We start from the raw sequence: 22,075 nt of genomic DNA on the forward strand, positions 1-22,075 counted from the left end.
TTCAAAACTGATTTTAAGGTGTTGGTACTTGTTTCTTTTCGTTTGTGTAAGTCTTATTTTTCGTAGAACTGAAACTTCAGATTCTTTCCCCGAAATATTCAACTGTTGTGTACCATTTTGCCAATCTCGGCAAAGTGGTTCACAGCCAGAAAAGATACGACTCCATGAAATACCGTCTAGAAGGGAATTAAGAGAAAAGCGGCTGTCGGCTTTATCTAGGCAAGGACCTAATAAAGGAAGTAATTGGTTATCCTCAGATTACTCTCGCATCTGTGCCTTTACACCTTATTTCAGAAGGTGATGGAGCCTCCGCGGCTCAGGCGGCAGCGCGCCGGCATCTCACCACTGGGTTCAGTGGTTCAAACCCCGGTCAATCCATGTGAGATTTGTGCTGGACAAAGCGGAGGCGGGACAGGTTTTTCTCCGGATACTCTGGTTTTCCCTGTCATATTTCATTCCAGCACCACTCTCGAATATCATTTCATCTGTCATTCATTAATCATTACCCCGGAGGAGTGCGACAGGCTTGGGCAGCCGGCACAATTCCTATCCTCGCTGCTAGATGGGGGCTTTATTCATTCCATTCCTGACCCGGTCGAATGACTGGAAACAGGCTGCAGATTTTTTTTCAGAAGGTGATTCAAGCCGTGGAGGATAGTGGATTCCTTGTGATAAGAATTGTGACGGGCAATCACAAAGCAAACGTCTTCATGTTTAGACATTTTGGACAACCTCAGATATCCAGCCGATAATATTCCAATCAAACTAGAAACAGCAAATTAAATCCTAATTTGCGGGTACTAGGTTCATGTTGTTGAAGAGAGGATGGAGTGTGCATTTGTGTCAGCAACATCTCATTGCCTAGAGCTTCGAAACCGCTAAATAGAACTGATTATGCATCAGGACAGAGTAGGAGTTCGATATTCAAAACCTTGTTTTGTTGCTCTGGTGAAGCATATGCAGGAGTTCGCTGAAGCTGCTGTGCCCTATTGTCGACGTCCTTCAAACGTTCGAGCTTAATACGAGAACTTGCGACGTCTTCCCTTTCAGAATACCGGGCGAGTTGGCCGTGCGGTTAAGAGCACGCAGCTGTGAGCCTTCGTCCGGAAGATAGTGGGTTCGAATCCCACTGTTGGCAGCCCTGAAGATGGTTTTTCCGTGGTTTCCCATTTTCACACCAGGCAAATTCTGGGGCTGTACCTTAATTAAGGACAAGGCCGCTTCCTTCCCATTCCTAGGCCTTTCCTATCCCATCGCCGCCATAAGACCTATCTGTGTCGGTGCGACGTAAAACAATTAGCAAAGAAAACCTTTCAGAATGTGCTTTTTACAGTGTGAGGTCAAAGAATATCAGCAAACTGTTAGTGATATTATCCTAACCAAGTTCGTAAGACCTCTATTTGTTTATATTGCGTAGGCAAGAACACAAAAAGTACGGTACCACTCCAAGCCTTCGTCCAGGAAAATCTTTAAATTGTGCATGAAGAGGCCAACTGCAACTTCATACAGGTAATTTGGCCGATATTTAATATTACTGATTTAATTTACGAGCTTCAGTGAACATATAACCATACTGCATAGTGTTTTGTAGGCTGTCGTCATTAGAATAAGTTTAGAACATTGTGCGTCTATGTCTGCCATCTAGCGGAGAAATTTTGTCGCAGCGTAGTCGCAAAAAAGGCTCGCACAGAGAAGGCAGTATAGGAGGATCGAGACGGCGGTGGTTAAGACTAAGCGCAACAACATACAAGAAGAAGAAGAATTTTCATGTTTGTTTCATGGCGGATCAAGAGAGCGGTGTTATTGAATTTTTGTAGGCCCAGGCTGACTTTATCAACTACAATATTTATTGTCACAATGACTACTCCCACTGGAATACCGGATAAGCTGTGGCAGCCGGCTTATGTAGTCTTAGAAACAACGTAAGTTATAAGCAGTTTCACTATATAGAAAGATAATTCTAGGCTATTTTGTCGTTAACAGTTCTGCTCTGACTGCTTTATGTTTTCCAGAATGGGAGAAATTGTTATTGAATTATATTGGAGGCATGCCCCTAAAACTTGCAGAAACTTCGCAGAATTGGTGCGTCGAGGTTACTATAATGGAACGAAATTTCACAGAATAATAAGAGATTTCATGATACAAGGTTAGTATTAATACACATATTTTAACATTCATGGAAAATCATTTTGGTTACTTTTCACTGTCGCAGGGGGTGGGGGACCGGACCATTGAACGCACTCCTAGAAGTAATTTTGCTCATACTGAAATATTAAATGGGAGACAATGTCATTCTGGCAGATGTGAACATTTTCTCTGTTCCTGTTGGACGGAGCAGTTTGCTGTTGTTTCCGATAAAGCTGGCATCATGGGTGGCCGAAGGGCTGCCACATTCTGTGAAAATAATGAAACTGTAAAGTTTGTAATTGTCGAGGCGTGTGCTGGATGTATCCGCATAGAGAATATATCAAGTACAGAAGGAGTGAGTTTTGCTGATTTTTCAGCCTTACCAGTAGTCGTGCCACTAGCCAACGGTCTTTTCACTAGCCAGTGGTCGTGTCACTAGCCAATACTGTTACAGGAAAGAGTACAGTTCTGCTAAAATAACCTGTGTTCTATGACAGCTGTCAGCACGTGGCACCGAAAAGTTGCGGCAGCTCTGTGCTGCCACATATTCTGACTGGTGTTACTAAAATTGCAATCAACCTATCTTGCACTGTTGTTATGTGCTGTGGAAAATAACTTCTGTGTGGAGGAATCATGAGAGAGTTAGTATGATATGAAATATTGGTATTAATCCAGCCCGGGGGCCAGTACATTCGTAATGTTATAAGTGGGTGTAAGGAAGATAGGAAAGTGGGTGTAAATTAATGCAATCTTTCTTGGAGAGCGTCTGAGAGGAGAGATGTGTTCATTGCGATGTCCAGGAACCCACCATCCTGCCCCAAGAAGTACATTTACTTTTATAACCTAAATAAGATTATTACACGCCATATTCATTTCTGAAGTAGCTTCTTGTATTCGTATTGGCCAATGTACAGTGGCACGCAATCTCCTTCCCGAGAAGGAACTTCTTCATAATGCGTTACCAACCACAGCACAATAAAAGCGCAAGTAAATGTAACAAGTGAAGAAAACAATGCACAATACAGAACAGCAATAAAGATACGTGAAACTTACCTTAATGTAGAGGAGGGTAGAGGGTTGCTGCAGCCTTGAGGAATTCGTGCACCCAGGCGTTTAAGGGGAACGAGCTCTTAAAGAGAGATTCGGCAAGATAGCCGTGGATTTTTCCTCCTGCCGAATCCCGGAGCCGAGTAGCTCCCGTGCTTAAGATAACGCCAGTGGTTTTCAGTATTCTGCGTGTGCACGGTAGGGCGATTGATGGGCATCACCCTCCTGTTCCCTCTGTTGACGTGACCACTCTTCTTCGTGTCCACAAACTGAACTGAGTGATTCACGCGGAGGTGCACGAATCCCTCGTCCTCCAAACAGTCGTAGGCCTTCCAGCAATCCAATATTATTATCGTCCCTGGGAGGATCCACTCTTTAATGAAGTGAAGTAACGTGGCTTTATCCCTTTTCTCGACAGGGACTACGAAGAAGTTTTTGAAGTTCTCCCTCTCGACGCCTCCGAAGAGCCACTGTCCTTCTATCCACCTGCCGCGATTGTACTTTCTTTTCCCGAACTTGCTTTCGTCAATTTCCACATCAATGTTGGGTCCTCCAATTTTTTTTTATTATCGTCGACCCATGCGATGCAGACCTCCCTACAAAAGTTGGATGAATCAACAACAGTTGTACCAGAGAAACCCAACTCAGGTTTAACAGTAGGACCCAGGGGTTTCGGTGAAAGGCACCAGAGGATAGCGAACTGACCAATTTGAAATAAACTCAAATTAGAGCCTTCAAAGAAAGTATTTGTTCTCCCACTGGCTTTCCAAGTACATTTCACACCCCGTTCGGGTCGTCGACACCGAAATACAATTTTTTCAGTTTTTTCGCCACACTTGATCACACGCAATGGAACATCATGTCCGCACTTTTGACAAACTGTCTTATTCGACAACCAACCGTGACGTTGATTGAATTCCACTAAATCGTTTAAATTGCTGTGATATTTGATTCCAAATTCGGTGTAGGTAGTAACACATCCACCGCAGGCAGCCATTACATCAATAGTGAAGCAACAATTATGGAGGGAATGTGTGTTATCTAAAACAATCGACAATCAGCAATGGAAGTGAAACAAAGATCTTGTAATTCATATTCGAAACACTACCTCATAGATAGCGCTGATGTCGTCGTCCCAGTCCATGAAACTAGAGAGCTAGGGCCGCGCTCAGGAAACTAAGAGCCTAACGCCGCTTCGCGGCTTCTAACCGTCCAGACCAATGGTCTTGTCCACGGCAAGAATCCTAACTGATCAGACCAATCGTCTTTCCTCACGAAACTAGGGTAATGGAACTGTTGAGGCCTATTTGTTGCTTCACAGGTCTAACCTGAGGGCTTATGCCTTCAGACCAATGGTCTTTTTATTAATAATAATAATAATAATAATAATTATATTTGCTTTAAGTCTCACTGACTACTCTTTTACGGTTTTCGGAGACGCCGAGGTGCCGGAATTTAGTCCCGCAGGAGTTCTTTTACGTGCCAGTAAATCTACCGACGCGAGGCTGTCGTATTTGAGCACCTTCAAATACCACCGGACTGAGCCAGGATCGAACCTGCCAAGTTGGGGTCAGAAGGCCAGCGCCTCAACCGTCTGAGCCAGTCAGTCCGGCAGGTCTTTTTATTAGCCAATCTCTAACCAATATGGACTGATGGTCTTGTCATGAACGAATAATTTAACCAAACCAAAATGTGTGGTGATATCGCTCACAACAAAGAGTTCTTGTTTGAGAATAAATAATGCCACAGTAAAACAGGTTATGACCGTCTGACACTTGGGCCAGAAATAACTGAGGATGGAAGATATCCAACTGAAATCAAGAGCAGGATTGCTACAAGAGCAAACTGCTGAGCACTAAGAAGCCCCTGATGAGAACTCCGTGTGCAACTGTCATGTCAATTTTACTGTATGCTTCAGAAACCCAGACAATGAGCAAATATCTTGAGATTTTTACGAGTGCTGTTTCTACTGAATGATTACAGTGACGTGGGAGGATGAGATGAATGCTAAAGTACTATTGTTGGGTAGAACAAATTAGGTCTCTGACGAAATATATGCAGAAGACATCTTACTTGATCGGGCAAGTTGGCCGCGTGGTTAGGGGCACGCAGCTGTGAGCTTGCATCCGGGAGATAGTGGGTTCAAACCTCACAGTCGGCAATACTGAAGATGGTTTCCCGTGGTTTCCCATTTTCACACCAGGCAAATGCTGGTGCTGTACCTTAATTAAGGCCACGGCTGCTTCCTTCCCACTCCTAGCCCTTTCCCATCCTATTGTCGCCATGAGACCTATCTATGTCGTTGCGACGTAAAACAAATTAGAAAAGAAAAGGACAAACATTTTACTTGGTTGGGCCATGCTTTACACCCTTCCTGGATAATGACAATAATTGCTAAGGGTTATATTGATGTTAAACTGCCTTGTGGAAGACCAAGGTTATCATTGCTCAGATAGATGTTATGAGTCAATGCAAGCAGCTATGTTGCGGTGATCGTGCGACCTGGAATCACTTCTTGAAAACAGACCCGTCTTTGAACTCAGTACTTGATGATAATTATTTGTGTCAAAGAAGTTGGATTGGGAGTTATTCTCCCTCGAGTGAAAACAAAATATCAATGCGCTCTCTGCGCCATTGTTGCCAGCCCAGCTAGTTATAAAAGCAGGAGATTCCATCGTGAAAAATCAATAGATTGCAATAGAATTTCATTTGACAAAATATCGAAAAATGAAATAGCGTTTGGCTTTTAGTGCCGGGAGTGTCCGGGGACATGTTCGGCTCGCCAGGTGCAGGTCTTTTGATTTGACGCCCGTTGGCAAACTGTGCGTCATGATGAGGATGAAATGACAATGAAGACAATGCCCCCATGCCAGGGAAATTAACAACTGATAGTTAAAATTACTGGCCCTGTCGGGAATCGAATCCGGGTCCACAGTGACCTAAGGCCAGCCCGCTAACCATATAGCCATGGAGCTGGACTACAAAATATTTTAGGATTCTAATGGAGGATAGGAATGAAGATAGGGCTCCCTCAAAGAATGTACAGAGAACAGTTGGTAGACAGGAAGGAGGAAAAGAAAGGAGAGAAATTGTGAAAGGCAGGTGGACTAATGTTTTAAGGGAGAAGGAAGTTGAGGGACGAGGGCAGGGAAGAGTTAAGGAGAGGAATCTGTACAAGTCACTCCAGGTATAACAGCAGAGGGAAGATGAGGTACAGGGAATTGTTACAGAGAAGAGGGAAAGGTAGAAAATGTAGAGTAGAGGGTAAGATCTGACTTACAACATATGTACCAAAACTCGATTAGTTATAATACAGCAGACCTATTTATTCATGCAACTGACAGAGTTACAGCATGTTAAAACTTTCAACATTCGTTCAGTATCATAGCTGTGAGGCAAAGTTCTTACTTGGTTTTCCTTTAAAAAGAACCGAAAACAAAGTATCAGCATTTCTTTTTTTGGGTATCTGGTGGCGTAAATCGGGAAACATTCCCTAACAGGAAGTTCATTGTTTTCATTATTGTACGCACCTATTGTACTCTTCTACGCCAGCATTGCACATCGCGACCATGTGTATTCTCAGGTTGTCGAAAAGAAATCCCCTTCGAAGGTCACACATTATTTTCTTGTACTGGGATAAGCTCCTTTTTGTAGCCTCATTCCACTTTAAGAAAACAGTTTTGCTCTTATGGGCCTACAAGAAGTGAAACACACACACACACACACACTGAGACACCGACAATTCCTCGTGATTGAGAGATATTATACCGTACTTTGTAATGTGTTATGGAAGATAGATAAAAAGGATGACATTTTTGCCCGCGAGTTATTAAAATAACTACATAATATTTTCTTTTTCATAAATACATTTGTAGGGAGGAAGCCCAGTGGCAAGAACAGCCATTGCTTTGTTGCCTTCCTTGATTTTCCTTCTTCTGTGTTGCTCTGGTACAGGCCTCGTGTAGTCCCTCACTCTGTGAACCACCGGCAGCTCACTTCTGTAGTGAAGCCATGTACAGTATTTATTTTTGTTGCGTCTGTTTTCTAGCCTTTATTGCCGGGAAAAAATATTAATGCATCTCTCACACCTCGAACCTATAAAAATTATTTGTCTATTTTCACCCCCAATTTGCCTTACACTTCAGTGCTGAGGTTTTTTATGATTCTGTTGACAAACTTGACCATATCGGTCCTTAATTGGTCCGTATTGACTCGTTGAGGTTATACAGGACAATGGTTAATGTAATATGATAAGATGTTGTATCTTGAGACTTGGGTAAGGTAGATTTTGATGTAAATACGCTGACGAAGGGAGTTAAGGCTCCCGAAACATGTACGTATAAATTATTCAAATATTACTAATATATTGACAGGGCGGATCAAACAATCACCCGTTGTACATTATTGTTCTCTGATTCTGTACAAACCAAAAATAACCCCTGTAAAAACCCCATCCCCTTTGTTGTATGTTCAATCCTCAGCCCTAAGGCTGGTTGGATCCTCCAGAGCTCTGCCATCAGCTGTCATAGTTGGCCTAGGCATCACTGAAGAGGCATACTAGGGAAATAAGAAGTGAGGTAGTTTCCCGTTGCTTTCCTCACCGAGCCAGAAGTTGCTATTACATATCAGTCTGCCAAGCCCACTGAAATGCATGCACCAACCGACCCTATGAGCAATATTTTAACACCATTCATAGCAAGGACTGGCTGCATAAGGAATGGCATTACTAGTATCGCTCACACCTTGGTCACTTTCATATTGTCAAAGCAAAGGATAAGAATGAGAGAGATCGATGAAAGTAACAAAATTGCTCTAGCCTATACCAGAAGTGCCCCTGTGGGTGGGGGCGGTAGAATAACACCCACAGTATCCCCTGCCTGTCATAAGAGGCGACTAAAAGGGGCCCCAGGGGCTCTTAACTTTGGAGCGTGGGTTGGAGACCACAGGGCCCTTAGCTGAGTCCCGGCATCGTTTCCACTTACTTGTGCTAGGCTCCTCACTTTCATCTATCCTATCCGATCTCTCTTGGTCAACTCTTGTTCTTTTCCGACCCCGACGCTATTAGGTTTGCGAGGGCTAGGGAGTCTTTCATTTTCACGCCCTTCTTGGCCCTTGCCTTCCTTTGGCCGATATCTTCATTTTTCGAAGTGTCGGGTCCCTTCCATTTTTTTCCCTCTGATTAGTGTTAAATAGAGGATGGTTGCCTAGTTGTACTTCCTCTTAAAACAATAATCACCACCACCACCACCACTATACCAGAAGACATAGCGTACTGTAAACACTACATCCCACCTGCAAAGGCATCCATCCCCTTTAGTTCATAAAATTAATTTGTAGCTTAGTTTCTTCCGCTTTTTGTCTTGAACTTAAATCCTGAATTTCACAAATGTATGTACCGCTGTTTTACCACAATGGTGTTGAGCAGAGCCGTTCGATTTGGCAACCCTGTTGTCATAAGAGCAATACTGTTTTCTTAACATGGAATAAGCTATACATCATGTGACATCACAGGCATGTATTTAAATATAGTCGGTTCACTGCTCCTTAGGTTGGGTTGTCTTTGTCTAAGCCAGATCCACTATCGTCTAAAGTGGTACCAGTTTCTGCACATTGTTGCATACCCTCACTTGTTTTCTGTACCTTACTAAGTTTGACCTTCACCGTAACTCACACACTACCAGTTGCTTGTTTTACTTAGGGTACTAAGTCCTTTACTATTCCCAGGCACACATTTCTAAACCAGCTGTTTCTAGACAAGTAATTGTTTTCAACAGATTTCAATAATATGCTAATTTTCCTGACAAATCAGTCAAAAACAGTTCCCTTGTTGTATGGCAGCTATCCCTTGTGGATATTTTTTCCTCTCTTACAACAATGCATTGTATGTATTGATGGCTGCATAGTTTACTTCCTCCTTCTTTCTATACCTCTCACAATCCTGTTCCACCTCCCACTTTCAATCCTCTACTCTGTTTCCCTTTCCTCTTGCCCCACCTCTTCTCTGTAAAACTTCCCTGTTCCCCATCCTCCCTCTGCTGATCTACTTGCATTGACTCATACCAATCTCTCATAAACACTTCTCCTAAGCTCACTCTCTGATGAAAACTCCTAGCACTCATTTTCCTTTTTCTTAATACATTAGCCCACCTTTCTTCCACCTTCCTTCTGTATCCTGTACATTGTTTGAGGGAGACCTCCCTTCAAATGTAACATCATTTGAGTCTTCTTGGGTCAAATATTGTACCTTTTAAAGCCATGAATAGATATTACATATGCTGTTTTCATTAAATGGTGTTATTTGTATTGACATTTGACTATATGTTAAAGAATTAAATTTTCCATCATTTCTGACTCAGAACCTACACACAAAAAAAAAATTGTTCTCTCTCTGTCGCTCCTTGTGTCTCTCATTACCTTTGTTCATTTCAGGCGGTGACCCAACTGGAACAGGCAAAGGTGGTGCTTCGATATATGGAAGATACTTTGACGATGAAATCCATGAAGAATTAAAACATACAGGTATGGTATTAAAAAAGAAACCTGTATAGTATTATAGGAACATGATTAGGAATACATCTTTCTATCTTTCTCTCCCTTTATATTTATCCTGTATTCCTAGTCATTGATTTTTATCTCTTCCCACTTCCTGTGTTTATCCAAATTTCTACCTACCTGTCGCCATAAGACCTATCCGTGTTGGTGTGACATTAAAAAAAGTCTTATCCTACACATCCCACATCAAGACTGAAGATCTGTCAGGATGGCTCTTCAGAGAGTCTTGAAGCTGTCAGCTTTCAGTCAAAACCCACTTCTGGCAGCCCTGAAGATGGTTTTCCATGGTTTCCCATTTTCACACCAGGCAGATGCTGGGGTTGTACCTTAATTAAGGCAACAGCTGATTCCTTCCCACTCCTAGCCTTTTCCATCATTGCTATAAGATCTGTCATCTGTGTCAGTGCGACGTAAAGCAAAATAAAATAAAAACTTCCCATACTGACTTGTCATGGTTTATCCTGTTGTGTGTTCCTTCCCCCCCCCCCTATGTTCCTGTCTTTTTTGAGTTGTTTTGATTCACACTGTTGTTATTCCTTACTATTACTCAGCTACTGCAAAAATTTGTGAGAACTGGTGTTTGCTTTACGTCACACCAACACAGATAGGTTTTATGGCGACAGTGGGATAGCAGATGTCCCAACTCTCCTGATTTAAGCAGGAGACTCCCGATTTTTCATTGTTCTTCCCAATCGCCGGGACCAGTCCCCCCAATTTTCAGAGCAGTTTCAGTAATTTTCGTATTATTTTAAACTCCCGCGTCTTTCTTCATTCTGTCAATATATGGCTGAGTATGGCTGGTCGATAGTAGTTCTAATAATCACAGGCTGATGGCAGTACGGGGCACGGTGGCCAGCCATGTGTTCCTCTTTGGTCTATAATACAGTCAAATACTCAAATAGCTTAATAATTGGAAGTGGAAGTCACAAGCGAGTAACGCCATAGACGTCTACCCGTGGCAGGACCTGCATAAGTGCTCGTGTTACATCACGTAGTAGTGCTTCTTGGTTGCATGTCTTAATATTTGTTTAGACCAAAATTTCAATAAAGAAATATGATGCATTGTTTAAAAGCGCTTATAGGGAAGAGTTCTGTGTTTCAGTGAATCCAGGAAGGGACCAACGTTCACATTCTGTATTATATGTAGGTGTGATTTTTCAGTTGTGCATGGCAGGAAGAACGATATACTCAAACATGTGCAAACGAGAAACATAAGGAGAGTGTCCACTGTATAGAAAGAAACCAGAAACTGAACTTTTCATGTAAAAACCAAGATTTAAATTCTGTGACGAATACTGAGGCTTTATTTACGTCATTTATCGTAGAACATAACCTGTCTGTAAATTGTGCCGACTACACGGGGCCTTTGTTTCGCAAAATGTTTTCTGATGCAGAAATCGCTTAACGATATGGGCGAAAATTGTATCACATTTGCAGGTGAATGCATTTTCTGTTGCTACTGATGGTAGCAATAAAAGCGACTTGAAAATACATCCTATTGTTGTAACATTTTTTTAGGTCTGAACTCAATGAAATTCAGAGTTGTCTACTCTCTGTGCCTAATTTAGAAGGAGATGCTACTGGAGCTAACATTGCCAATCTTTTGCTCACAACTTTTCAGGAATTCTGCATTCCATTGAAAAACTGCCTAGCTCTTGGTGCTGATTATGCTCCAGTAATGGTAGGATTAAAGAATGGTGTGGCAGGATGTTTGAAGTGGGAAAATAGTAACATAATCATTGTAGGCTGCTCGTGTCACCTAATTAATCTTGCTGCAGAGAAGGGTGCAGCGTGCTTGACTGTAAATGTAGATGAATTATAATTGATATACAGGGTCTTTTTTATGGCCTGCTCCATGTGTCAGGAAAACACGCGCAGAAGGCGGTAGCGCTGCTGGGTGACTCATTTGCCCAGAGATATATTGCTTCATGACTGGCTAAGATGATAAGATGATCTAATGCAGTATGGTAGCGATAACCATTGCTTCACACACGGCAATAGTTCAGTTCATCTGCAGCATTGGTAGCGTGTTCAATGTGTTCGCTTTAAAATAGTGAAGTTTCTGTAGGAATACTAATCGTGTGTTTACAAAGTGATGTAGAACAGCGTATATTCATCGTGTTGTGCTATGCGAAGCATTCTTCTTATACAGAATGCCGCTTTTGATTCATTCGCAAATTGCCTGGAATCCTCCCTCCCATAGGAGTACGGTACGTAGATTAGTAAAGAAGTTCCGCACCACCGGGTCCATTCTTAACAAGAAATCACGCAGGAGATGAACCGTTTTAACAGAGGAAAAGCTTGACGAAATAGGAGTTCTCTTGGAAAGATCTCCAACAAAATCCCTGTCGCATCTCGCCGTACAAGTTAATGTGTCATTATCTTCTGCCCACAAAGCAACAAAACTGTTAAAAGCAAAACCGTACAAACCCACCCCTGCCCAATATTTAAGAGGACCTGACAGTTTTGCTAGGGTTCGGTATTGTAACTGGTTGCTTCAGTCAGTTCACGATGGGTATGTTGACCCAGAACTTTTATTTTAAAGTGATGAAGCATGGCTACACTTACGTGGCTATGTAAATAGTCAAAACAATTGCTACTGGTGTGCAGAAAATCTCCACCATCTGCATGTCCGTCCACTTCATGATGTAAAAATAGGAGTTTGGTGCGCAATAAGTACTCGCAGAATTATAGGGCCTATATTTTTCCGCGAAACAATAAATGCTGATTGATATATAGACCTCATTCTCAGACCATTCTTTCAAGAGCTGACGGAAGAAGAAAGGAGTAATGGTTACTTTTATGCAAGATAATGCGATGGCACCCACTGCTAATTGGTCTATGGAGATAATACGGGAAGTTTTCGAAGATCGTGTGGTTGATTATCCCCCGAGATCTCCAGATTTAAATCCCTGTGGGGGATGCTGAAGGGAAAAGTGTATGTGAGCAATCCAGATGCAAGAGAAGAACTACAAGAGAACATTACACAAGTTATTTCGAACATCACACAAGCTGAGATTCGTCGAGTGTCTGCAAACCTATTTACGAGGTGTCAGGCGTGTTTGACAGCTGAGGGACAACATTTCGAACATCAAATATAATGCCAGGTAGGTTTTAGACTAATAGTTTCACTAGAAATGGATCTCTATAAGTGTGAATTGCCGTGAGTAGTGGGGATGAAAAACGCGCATTATACTGGCTAGCGACCGAGTGTCATTGCACCGGCCGTGCCGTGCTCTGAGTGGTGCTGCCGAGCATGCTAAAGAAAAGACCCTGTATTTTACTATCTGGAAAAGAGTGCAAAGAGGAAAGAAAAGTTCAGAGAATTTCAGACTCTATACAACATAGAGATCAAGGAACATTCTGAAGCATGTGCGTACTCGATGGTTATCGCTAAGAAGGTGTTTAGATAGAATTTTGCTGCAGTGGTACCCTTTGGTTACTGTTTGTCTGAAAAGGTGAAGCATTGTCATAACATTTCACCACACTCCTCAGTTAAAAGGAAAACCCAGTCATCAATATCACCCCCCCCCCCCCCCCCCCCCCAAAAAAAAAAAAAAAGAAACAAACTACTGACACTTAGAGCCATGCTTTGTCACATGAAGAATGACTGTTCATGTTCCTTTCATCAAATTTACATAAATCTTTGTGCCTTTTTCTCTCAAGTTTTATGGATATCTTTGAGAATCCAAACATAGTTCTTCAGTCAGGTATGTTGCACAACCACTTATTGAAGTCAGTTTTGGAGGAACTATTGAAGAATGTGATGCCAAGGTTTTTGAAACCACACATTATTAGGTAAAAGCTCCTCCTCTCTCCTTGATGTAGATTATCATACTTCAGCAAATCAAAAGGATGATAGGGAACTCTGCGTTTCTTTTGGTGAACACTTTGAATTCTGAGGAAAAGTGCATATTCTTTAAGTCTGTTGGAAAGTGTTTCTCTTCACCATGTGACTACATGGTACACAAATTTCCGTTCAAAGATGAAGTTTTAATTAATGCAGAAGTTGAAAATATTTCTGCTTTAAGTAAGGCATCATTTTCTAGCCTTAGGTTTTTCATTAACAAGTTTCCGAACATTCTGACTAGTGAAACAGAACATTTAGATTAAAAAACTGATATTCTGCTCTCCCAGTTCTGTAACTTTCAGCTCGAAGAAACAGACCTGGCAAAAAGAAGAATTTATGTTCATTGGTAGGTCAGGTGAAATCAGCTGATGGTGTACTTAAATATGACAGACTCTCTAAGGTGATGCTTGCTGTTTTATCAATTCCACATAGCAATGCAGAGTGTGAAAGGATTTTTAGCAGAGTCACAAAGACAAAAACACAATTCAGATCCTTGGTGTCTGAACAAACTTGGAGAAACTTTTAACCTTAAAATCAGTTCAGCAAGGCAAGTGGTTGGAGCAAAAATTTAGTTCCGAGTTTCTGAAGAGGGCTAAGTCAGCTACGGCTGTGTTGAACAACAATTAGTCATAATGTGTTCAGCCTGTTGAAGGATGAGAAGTCATATGTTCCTAAAGTTCAGGTATGTCCAGTATTTAGTATTCACATATAAGTAATGAAAAATATATATGTAGGCCAAATAGAGTTGTTAATGTATTGAATTTTCTGCCATCAGTGATGTGTCGTAATACGTTGCGATTCACTGCCTAATTTCTCCTGATTCTTTTACATTTGAAAGTTGGCATGTCTGGGATAGGAAGGGCTAGGAGTTGGAACGAAGCGGCCGTGGCCTTAATTAAGGTATAGCCCCCGGCGGTTGCCTGGTTGAAAATGGGAAACCACCTAAAACCATCTTCAGGGCTGCCGACAGTGGGGTTCGAACTCACTATCTCCCGGATGCAAGCTCACAGCTGCACGCTCCTAACCGCCACAGCCAACTCGTCCGGTCAGATAACTCTAATGCCCAAGTACAGTCAGTGAGTATGAATGAAACACTGATGGAGAGTGCTGGCACCTAGCAGTGAAAACGGTGTGGATAGCAGTATACATGAGGGACCCGAAGTTGGCAGTGGAAATTTTACAGCAGAGCTGAACAAGTGTCTGGGGTGTAAAAATTGCATTGTTATGTCTTGACTTCTTGTGCTACCTGTAGGTCTTCTTAACAAAGTAAGTTATGCAGTGGTTCGAGTCTTCGCCATTCGATGTCATGAAAACTTTGTACAATTAGTAATACATTTTTGAAAGCTGTAATAGCATTTTTCTCAAAATACACAAGAACCTCGTTTATCCACATTAAGTGGGGCCGGAATTGATCCGGATTATCGAAAATTCAGATAATCTGTAAAAAACTAAAGAAACAAATACAATACATGTTATATAATCTATTAACTAAAGGTTCTTTCCAACACGCAGTTTCCTGTCAGTACATGGACGCATCCATATACCGCTCTATACGCATGCGCTGACTTCGCATCGGTTCCGGGATTGATACACGATTGGGTTGTGTTGGAATGGATTCTCGTTCATGAACTCCAAGGAATAGGAGTAACACAATTACTGTACCAACTTGGTGTAATGCCAATATTTTCCCATATTGCCTGTAATGTCTTTTATGATGCTCACTTCTTTCATATCGATTTGTAATATCTTGAGCAACTCCTCGGCTAATGCGAAAATGCTCGAAAAACCCATTTTCATTATACTGAGGAACAGTTTCTTCTGAATAATACTTCATATTTCAATTATATTTTGTTTCACCTGGTACCTTTTGTGCCTTCATAAACTATAGGCCTAACGTAACACAATACATAAATAAAGAAAGATGTTTAATTACCGTCACCTAAATAATTTTCATTTCATTTTATTTTTGCAAAAAATAGTACCTTCTCTTCTTCACTGGATGAAAAGTGTAAAATATCGTCGTCACTATCCATCCTAACCTCAGTAACCAAACAGCTGATTAATTTATTAATTGGAGAAGAGCACACAATGTGCGTAAAAACAGCTGATTAAGGAACTCCAAAGAAATCAGCGTATACAGCAGGAGGCACTGATACAGTGTTTCTGCGCATGTCACAGAAATGTACGGCTCAGCACATGCTTTAGACTGCGGACTAGTTCCGACCGCCAGGGATCGATGCGAAGAATTAGTTGGAACGCCTGACTGCAGTACACGGACGAATACATGAACGCAATTTTGACTGTGTTGGAAAGGATTTTTCGTACTGTGCATGCGCAAGGAGACCATGTACTGGTACAGGGACTGTGTTGGAAAGAACCTATAAGGTGTACAGTAATACCTTTTTTCAGTTGTACAAAAAAATATAAGAACACTTTTCGTACAATTACGACTCTGTTTTATGCACTAAAATAATGTGCAAGTTTTTTTCTAATTTACATTTTTATAGCATTTGCGCGCAGCACGATCACAAAGACGTTTCACTAACAACAGTTCTGCCGGTGTGATTTCAGTCAAGAATTCTAGATAGGCCATCAGTTTGTCCAGCTGCATTGTTGCCTCGTTCATGAGTCATTGTTTCTTCTGATGGAGTGCTGGTTTCATTTCCGAATTCACCATCACTGAATTAATAGTGCTTTGCATTCAGAAGAGCATGGGTTTGAATCCCACCTACGCTGTCCTGGGAATGGTTTTCCACGGTTTCCATTCTCCATATTCCAGGTGAATGTCGGGATGGTACCTTTGATAGTCCCTGGATGAATTACTTCCAGTCAGTGGGTAGGGTCTGACACATCCCACTCTGATGAGTCTAGTGTCAGACCTAAGACGAAACGCTGATTGAGAGAGCAAACATCTGAAAAGCCTTACATCTGATTTGTTTTTGACATGCTCTATTGGTGAAAAATATCTAATTCCCTCTATGGGAACTTAGAATTTCCATTCGGAATTGCTAGGCGGGCAGTAATTCCATTGTGCAGATTTATCTCCCATATGCAGTTATCAGACTGTGCCTGTTATAATGGGCTTCTGATAAGTTCACCTGCATACACCCCAGCATCAGTGGGTAGGGTCTGACACATCCCACTCTGATGAGTCTAATGTCAGACCTAAGATGAAACGCTGGTTAATAGAGCAAACGCCTGAAAAGCCTTACGTCTGATCTGTTTTTAACTATCCTTGGCGGAAAAGATATTCAAGGAGAGTCAACGCCGTAAAAGAAATACTGAACAAGTAAAAATATTTTGATTATTTTTGATCCGGATAAACCGGAGATCCAGATTAATGAGGGCCGGATAAACTAGGTCCTTGTGTACAGTTTTCTTAATAGCAACAGTCAATAATTAATATCTCCTGAAGTATTGCAACTCGAAGCTTGAACTCTTTTTTTTTTAAATGCACAGTATATTATGCCACAATACCACGAAAATCTTGATAATTATAAAATCCTACTTTAGGTCCCTTTCATCGCAATGGGTCACACGTAAGGGATAAATGACCTGCGAATCATATCCTTGTCTATTGGCTGGAGTGGATGTGTAACATTAACAACGAGCCTCCTATTTTCACTTCCCTCTGCTATGAAGATATACAAAAATTGACTTATTTCTCTGGTCTTACATATTGAGGTAAGAACGTTTGCTTAGCCTTTCTCACCTTCAATTGTCAATGAAATGATTTATTATAACCATTAGAAACTAAAGGATACTAACTCCTATAGTGCCAGGCGGCTAATCTGTCAGCCATGTGAGCTGCTGCTAAAAATGCTGGGCGTCGATCTGTCGGCCACGTTTTTCTTTCACCTGTATCTTCAATCCCTGCTGTACGATGGCAGCATAAGTAATACAGCTGAAAGATTGAAGCTTTTACTCTCTGGAAATATCAGTAACATTCGATATCTATATCAGTGTAGTTTTATAAAAGTTTTCTTTCAATGCATTGCAAGTTTCGCATTTGGTAGCCCCGCACTTTGCCGCTTTGTGTCAATTGTTTATACGTTTGTTTATTTACCTCCGATAGTGCCCCAGGGGCTCTGAAATTTGGAACGTGGGTTGGCGACCCTGGGGCCCTTAGCTGAGTCCTGGTATTGTTTCTGCTTACTTTGCCAGGTTCCTCACTTTCATCTATCCTATCCGACCTCCCTTGGTCAACTCTTGTTCTTTTCCAATCCCGATTGCATTAGAGCACTCGAGGCCTAGGGAGTCTTTCCTTTTCTCCCCCTTCGTGGTCCTTGTCTTTCTTTGGCCGATATCTAATGTTTTAACATTAATTGATTCATTAGAGAGTAATTTATCGGCTGATAATTGTTCCAAATCAAGAAGAGGTTATTGTGTTTTTAATGTGCGTGTGCATAATTTTGTATAAATTTGTAATTCTTAAAAAGTACTGTCAAAAATTAAATAAAACTTTGGGTTTTTAACTCAAAATTAACCAAATATTCTTACAAAGGTATTGATAAAAATACTCTAAAAGTAAAAATAATGTCAAATTTTAATATTTAAAATTTTCAAAAAATAATGAAAAATCCCTACATTTCAAAATGAAGAAATTGAAACACTATTGCAATTATAGTCACACTCACATATTCTTTATTTACCTGTCCTCTATGAAAAAAAAAAAAAAAACTCCAAAAATGAAAGTAGGGGAGTGTTTTTCCTTAGTGTGTGCATTTTCATTAAAATTGTCATGGCAGTCTTAGTGCAACCTCTACATTATTACAGCTTGTTGAGCTGGATGAGACTCCCGCTGGGCTACTTCAGTTTTTGTGTAATGTTCTGTATCAGCTCGTACATCTAAAACTTGTTAGGGCGTTTTAGTGGTGGTGGTGGTGGGGGGGGGGGCGAAACCCATCCTAAAGAGGGAAACGGGCTAGAAAATGAAAAACAATTACGCTGTTAAATTTAAGGTTAGGTTAGGTTTGGACATAGAAATAATTACGATGAAAACAAAGAAACCCGTGTTTAGAATTATAATTAATGAAATAAATAAATAAAGAAATAATACATTTTAAGAACTCCAGCATAATAAAACATCAAGGAAAAATGTTCTTAGAGATGCATGCTTACAATTATGTTTAAAGTTATCGTAGGAATGTCCAACATCTTGGCGATTTGCACACGTTTCATGTGTGGATTAGCATCCGCTTTCTCAATAAACTTCAATTTTCATCATTTGTAAACTGTCTAGTTTTCTTCTTCTCCATAACTGAATGTGTTGTAAACCAGTATGTGTAAGTACAGTTATGCCTAATTTATGTATGTTACACAATTCACTTACAAACGTAAAATTAAGCACCAACACGTCAGCTGTATACGTACATACAGTAGGCCTAATTTACGTACGTTGTTACACAATTCACTTACAAACGTAAAATTAAGCACCAACACGTCAGCTGTATACGTACATACAGTAGGCCTAATTTACGTACGTTGTTACATAGTTCACTTACAAACGTAAAATTAAGCACCAACACGTCACACGCGCTACTGTTGCGCGATCCAAACAAACACACGCCCACAACAAAGACTGGCTTGAGACTGATACTCCCTGTAGCTGTAGGCCAACATGCTAGAGCCGTGGAATAAGTTCTCTACCAAGTCCTTACCCAGGCCTGTTGTCACTGGCGCATCCTGCCCGCAACATGGCCGGGAACACTAATTTAAATTTCATATGGAGGGAGTTATGAACGTACTAAAGAGTGACTTAAATGTGCTATCCAGGTTTCTTTTTAATAGGACATGGACTGGTACTTTGGAATAATGACGTAATAACCAGGGAAACATGCTAGAGAGGAACTTCTTAACCAGTTTCGACTGTATATATTTCATATTCATCTCTCCTTTGTTTTCAGGTGCTGGGATCATATCGATGGCAAACTCAGGCCCTAACACAAATGGTTCACAGTTCTTCATTACCTTGGCTCCTACACAGTGGCTGGATGGAAAACATGCCATCTTTGGTGAGATATTTCTGCACATCATGCTCAGGCAAAGAATCGGCCATACAAAACATATATTTAGATCATAAGACCTGCGATCAAGAGATGTGTGAATTATAGACCTGCTTTAACTTGCTCTGTTCCCTAGGTCGTGTCCATTCCGGGATGAATGTGGTGAAGAGGGTAGGCCTCGTGGAGACTGACAAGAACGACAGGCCGGTGGACGATGTGAAGATAGTCCGAGGATTTGTTAGATCTCACTGAAGTACAAAAATATTTACACAAGTTTCAGAAGGAAAGTTTATAAATGGACATTAAGCATCTTTCTTCTGGTCACAAGCAATGATGTCCTGCCCATCTTACTCTTCTCATTCAAATCTGACAGACAATTTTTAAAATCATAACCCTGTCTGCAACTGTGAATTAATTCTTTCTTCTCAATTTCCCGTTTCCAGTCTTCTGGGTCGGGTTGTGAATCAAGGACCTTCACAGTTTTCTGTTTTTCACAGTTCCCCAGAATGAGAACAGCAGGAACTGCGAATCGTTTTTTAGGGTATGCCGTAACAGTTTTCGAGTCCTCTGTTTGCTCTCAATCATTTTATAGGCTATTAGTATGATGGGCTTACCACGCCCTAAGGCATTTTATACCTACTGCCATAATTTTTTCAAGCAACCAATTTTATGCCATATGTCAGTGTTACAGAGATAATCCTTCAGAGAAAGACCCAGTAAGCTCTTTCCTTGACGTTTTACAAGAAAGAGAGAGAGTCAGGGAGAAGTATAAAGTGATAGCTGCCCCAACCAGTGGTTCCCAAAATGTAGTCTTTATATACAGTATACTAGTGACTTTGCATGTGTGGAATTTGCAGAACTGATATACAGTACACTGGATATATATGACAATGTGTTCACTAGTTTTTGAAAAACAGTGGAAACATGCTGACACTGTCTTTGCAGTCATTGGCTAAAAAAATGTGCTCCAGAGGGATGTTTTTTATTTAAATTCTTCTGAATGGATACCATATGTACTTTATGTCCAATCCTGGTGCCATTTCTGTACAGGGTTGGGTATGAAGTGAGATTAATCTTCGTAGGAAGTTTGTACGACCGGGTGCCCTTCCTGACCTCAACCTCATTAGAGGAGTTCATGAAATGAAATGAAATGAATGAGTTGATATATGATAGGAGTGAGAGGGTGAAACCCGGTGCCAGCACATAGCCTACTCCTGTCGAACAGCACCAGAGGGTCTACTCAGGACTTTCCGATAGATGAATCTCCATCAATAGCGCCATACACACTCCATATGAGCACTGCAGAGAGGTTTGGAATTGAATGCAGGCATTTGGCATGCTATCTAGTGATTAGAAATTGTATACCCCACCTCTTGTAGCCTGCCGGCCGACATTCTGAGCTGAAAATTCGTTCCACATACGGGATTCAAACTAGCTAACCACACTATGAGATCACTATTCAATACGGATCAAAAACCATGAAGTTTATATCCTATGACACAGTGTGAGACCATATGGAGGTGACTCTTAATGATCCTGGCCACCAGACGGGCTAAAGGAATAAGCTATCTAAAGGTGCAAGTGCTGTGTGCAGGTTATTCAAGCGCAACCTCGCTATGAGCCTCTTGGCACCAGCGCTTTTCCTCGACCCATTAACCGACCCCTAGAAGTATTATTTACAAGCAAACTGAGGCACTGTAAAACTCAAAGTTTGCCACCATTTACTGTGTTGCTATTTGCTTCCTATGGCTGCCACCTTTGCTGAAAATGAATGTATCACGCAGTTCAAACTAGTCACAGGGTTGTTAATCACGTTGTACCTTCTGATGTGTGTGGGGTGCTAGAGGCCTGTTCACCACTTTGTTGTCCCCTGCCCAATTGTCTTGTTACAAGCTGGACCTAACCAAGCAAAACCGATAATCTTTTCACTAGCCTGGTATTGAAACTAAGTTGGCAGCCTCACATAGCCCGCTGTGACATCATCCGAGATCCGCCATGTTGATTTTCTAACCTCTGTGACATCATCCGAGCTGTGCCATATGGGATTTCTAACCTATCTTTCGCGAAGGGTCTATGAAATCTTTACCAAATTACAGGTTATCGCCGTAATATCCTCGTATATAATTGATTTGCAATAAACTGACCTTAAAGGTTAGGTTTTTGGTTATTATGAGATGTAAAGAAAAGTGAAACAAAACCGTAAAAGTCACTCTTTTTATTTTCATCATGTATATCATGGTTGCTATGTTTTGATACCGTTATGTATATATAGTATGAGCATTAGCTCCATGGCTAAATGGTTAGCGTGTGTTGGCATTTGGTTCAAGGGGTCTCGATCGAGTCGAGGATTTTAGCTTTCCTTGGTTAATTCCGACAGTTTGGGGGCTGTGTATGCGCGCCGACTTACGCATTAGGATTCGTCTTAGGTAGGGCCGCATTTTCATAAGCGTGTAGATCAACTATCACGCGACAACTCGAAAGACCTGAACCCGAC

At 41.3% G+C, this 22,075-nt stretch overlaps 1 protein-coding gene across 1 annotated transcript; it reads left to right on the forward strand.

The window, feature by feature from the left end:
* The first annotated feature begins 1,775 nt into the window (after positions 1–1,775).
* Cypl (peptidyl-prolyl cis-trans isomerase-like 1 Cypl) lies at positions 1,776–21,356 on the forward strand. Its single transcript, XM_067156092.2, has 5 exons — positions 1,776–1,922; positions 2,013–2,146; positions 9,604–9,693; positions 19,483–19,590; positions 19,718–21,356. Exons 1-5 carry the CDS (start codon positions 1,858–1,860, stop codon positions 19,831–19,833), a joined length of 513 nt encoding a protein of 170 aa, XP_067012193.1. The 5' UTR covers positions 1,776–1,857; the 3' UTR covers positions 19,834–21,356.
* Positions 21,357–22,075: the final 719 nt, after the last annotated feature.

The sequence above is a fragment of the Anabrus simplex genome, chromosome 12 (assembly GCF_040414725.1).
Source record: "Anabrus simplex isolate iqAnaSimp1 chromosome 12, ASM4041472v1, whole genome shotgun sequence".
In the NCBI taxonomy this organism is placed as follows: Eukaryota; Metazoa; Arthropoda; class Insecta; order Orthoptera; family Tettigoniidae; genus Anabrus; species Anabrus simplex.

Excerpts from the sequence above, each read along its gene's own strand:
- Cypl (XM_067156092.2), top strand. The coding sequence starts at position 1,858 with ATGACTACTCCCACTGGAATACCGGATAAGCTGTGGCAGCCGGCTTAT. Across the intron at positions 9,694-19,482 it reads TGAAGAATTAAAACATACAG|GTGCTGGGATCATATCGATG; the intron begins GTATGGTATTAA and ends CTTTGTTTTCAG. Across the intron at positions 19,591-19,717 it reads TGGAAAACATGCCATCTTTG|GTCGTGTCCATTCCGGGATG; the intron begins GTGAGATATTTC and ends TCTGTTCCCTAG.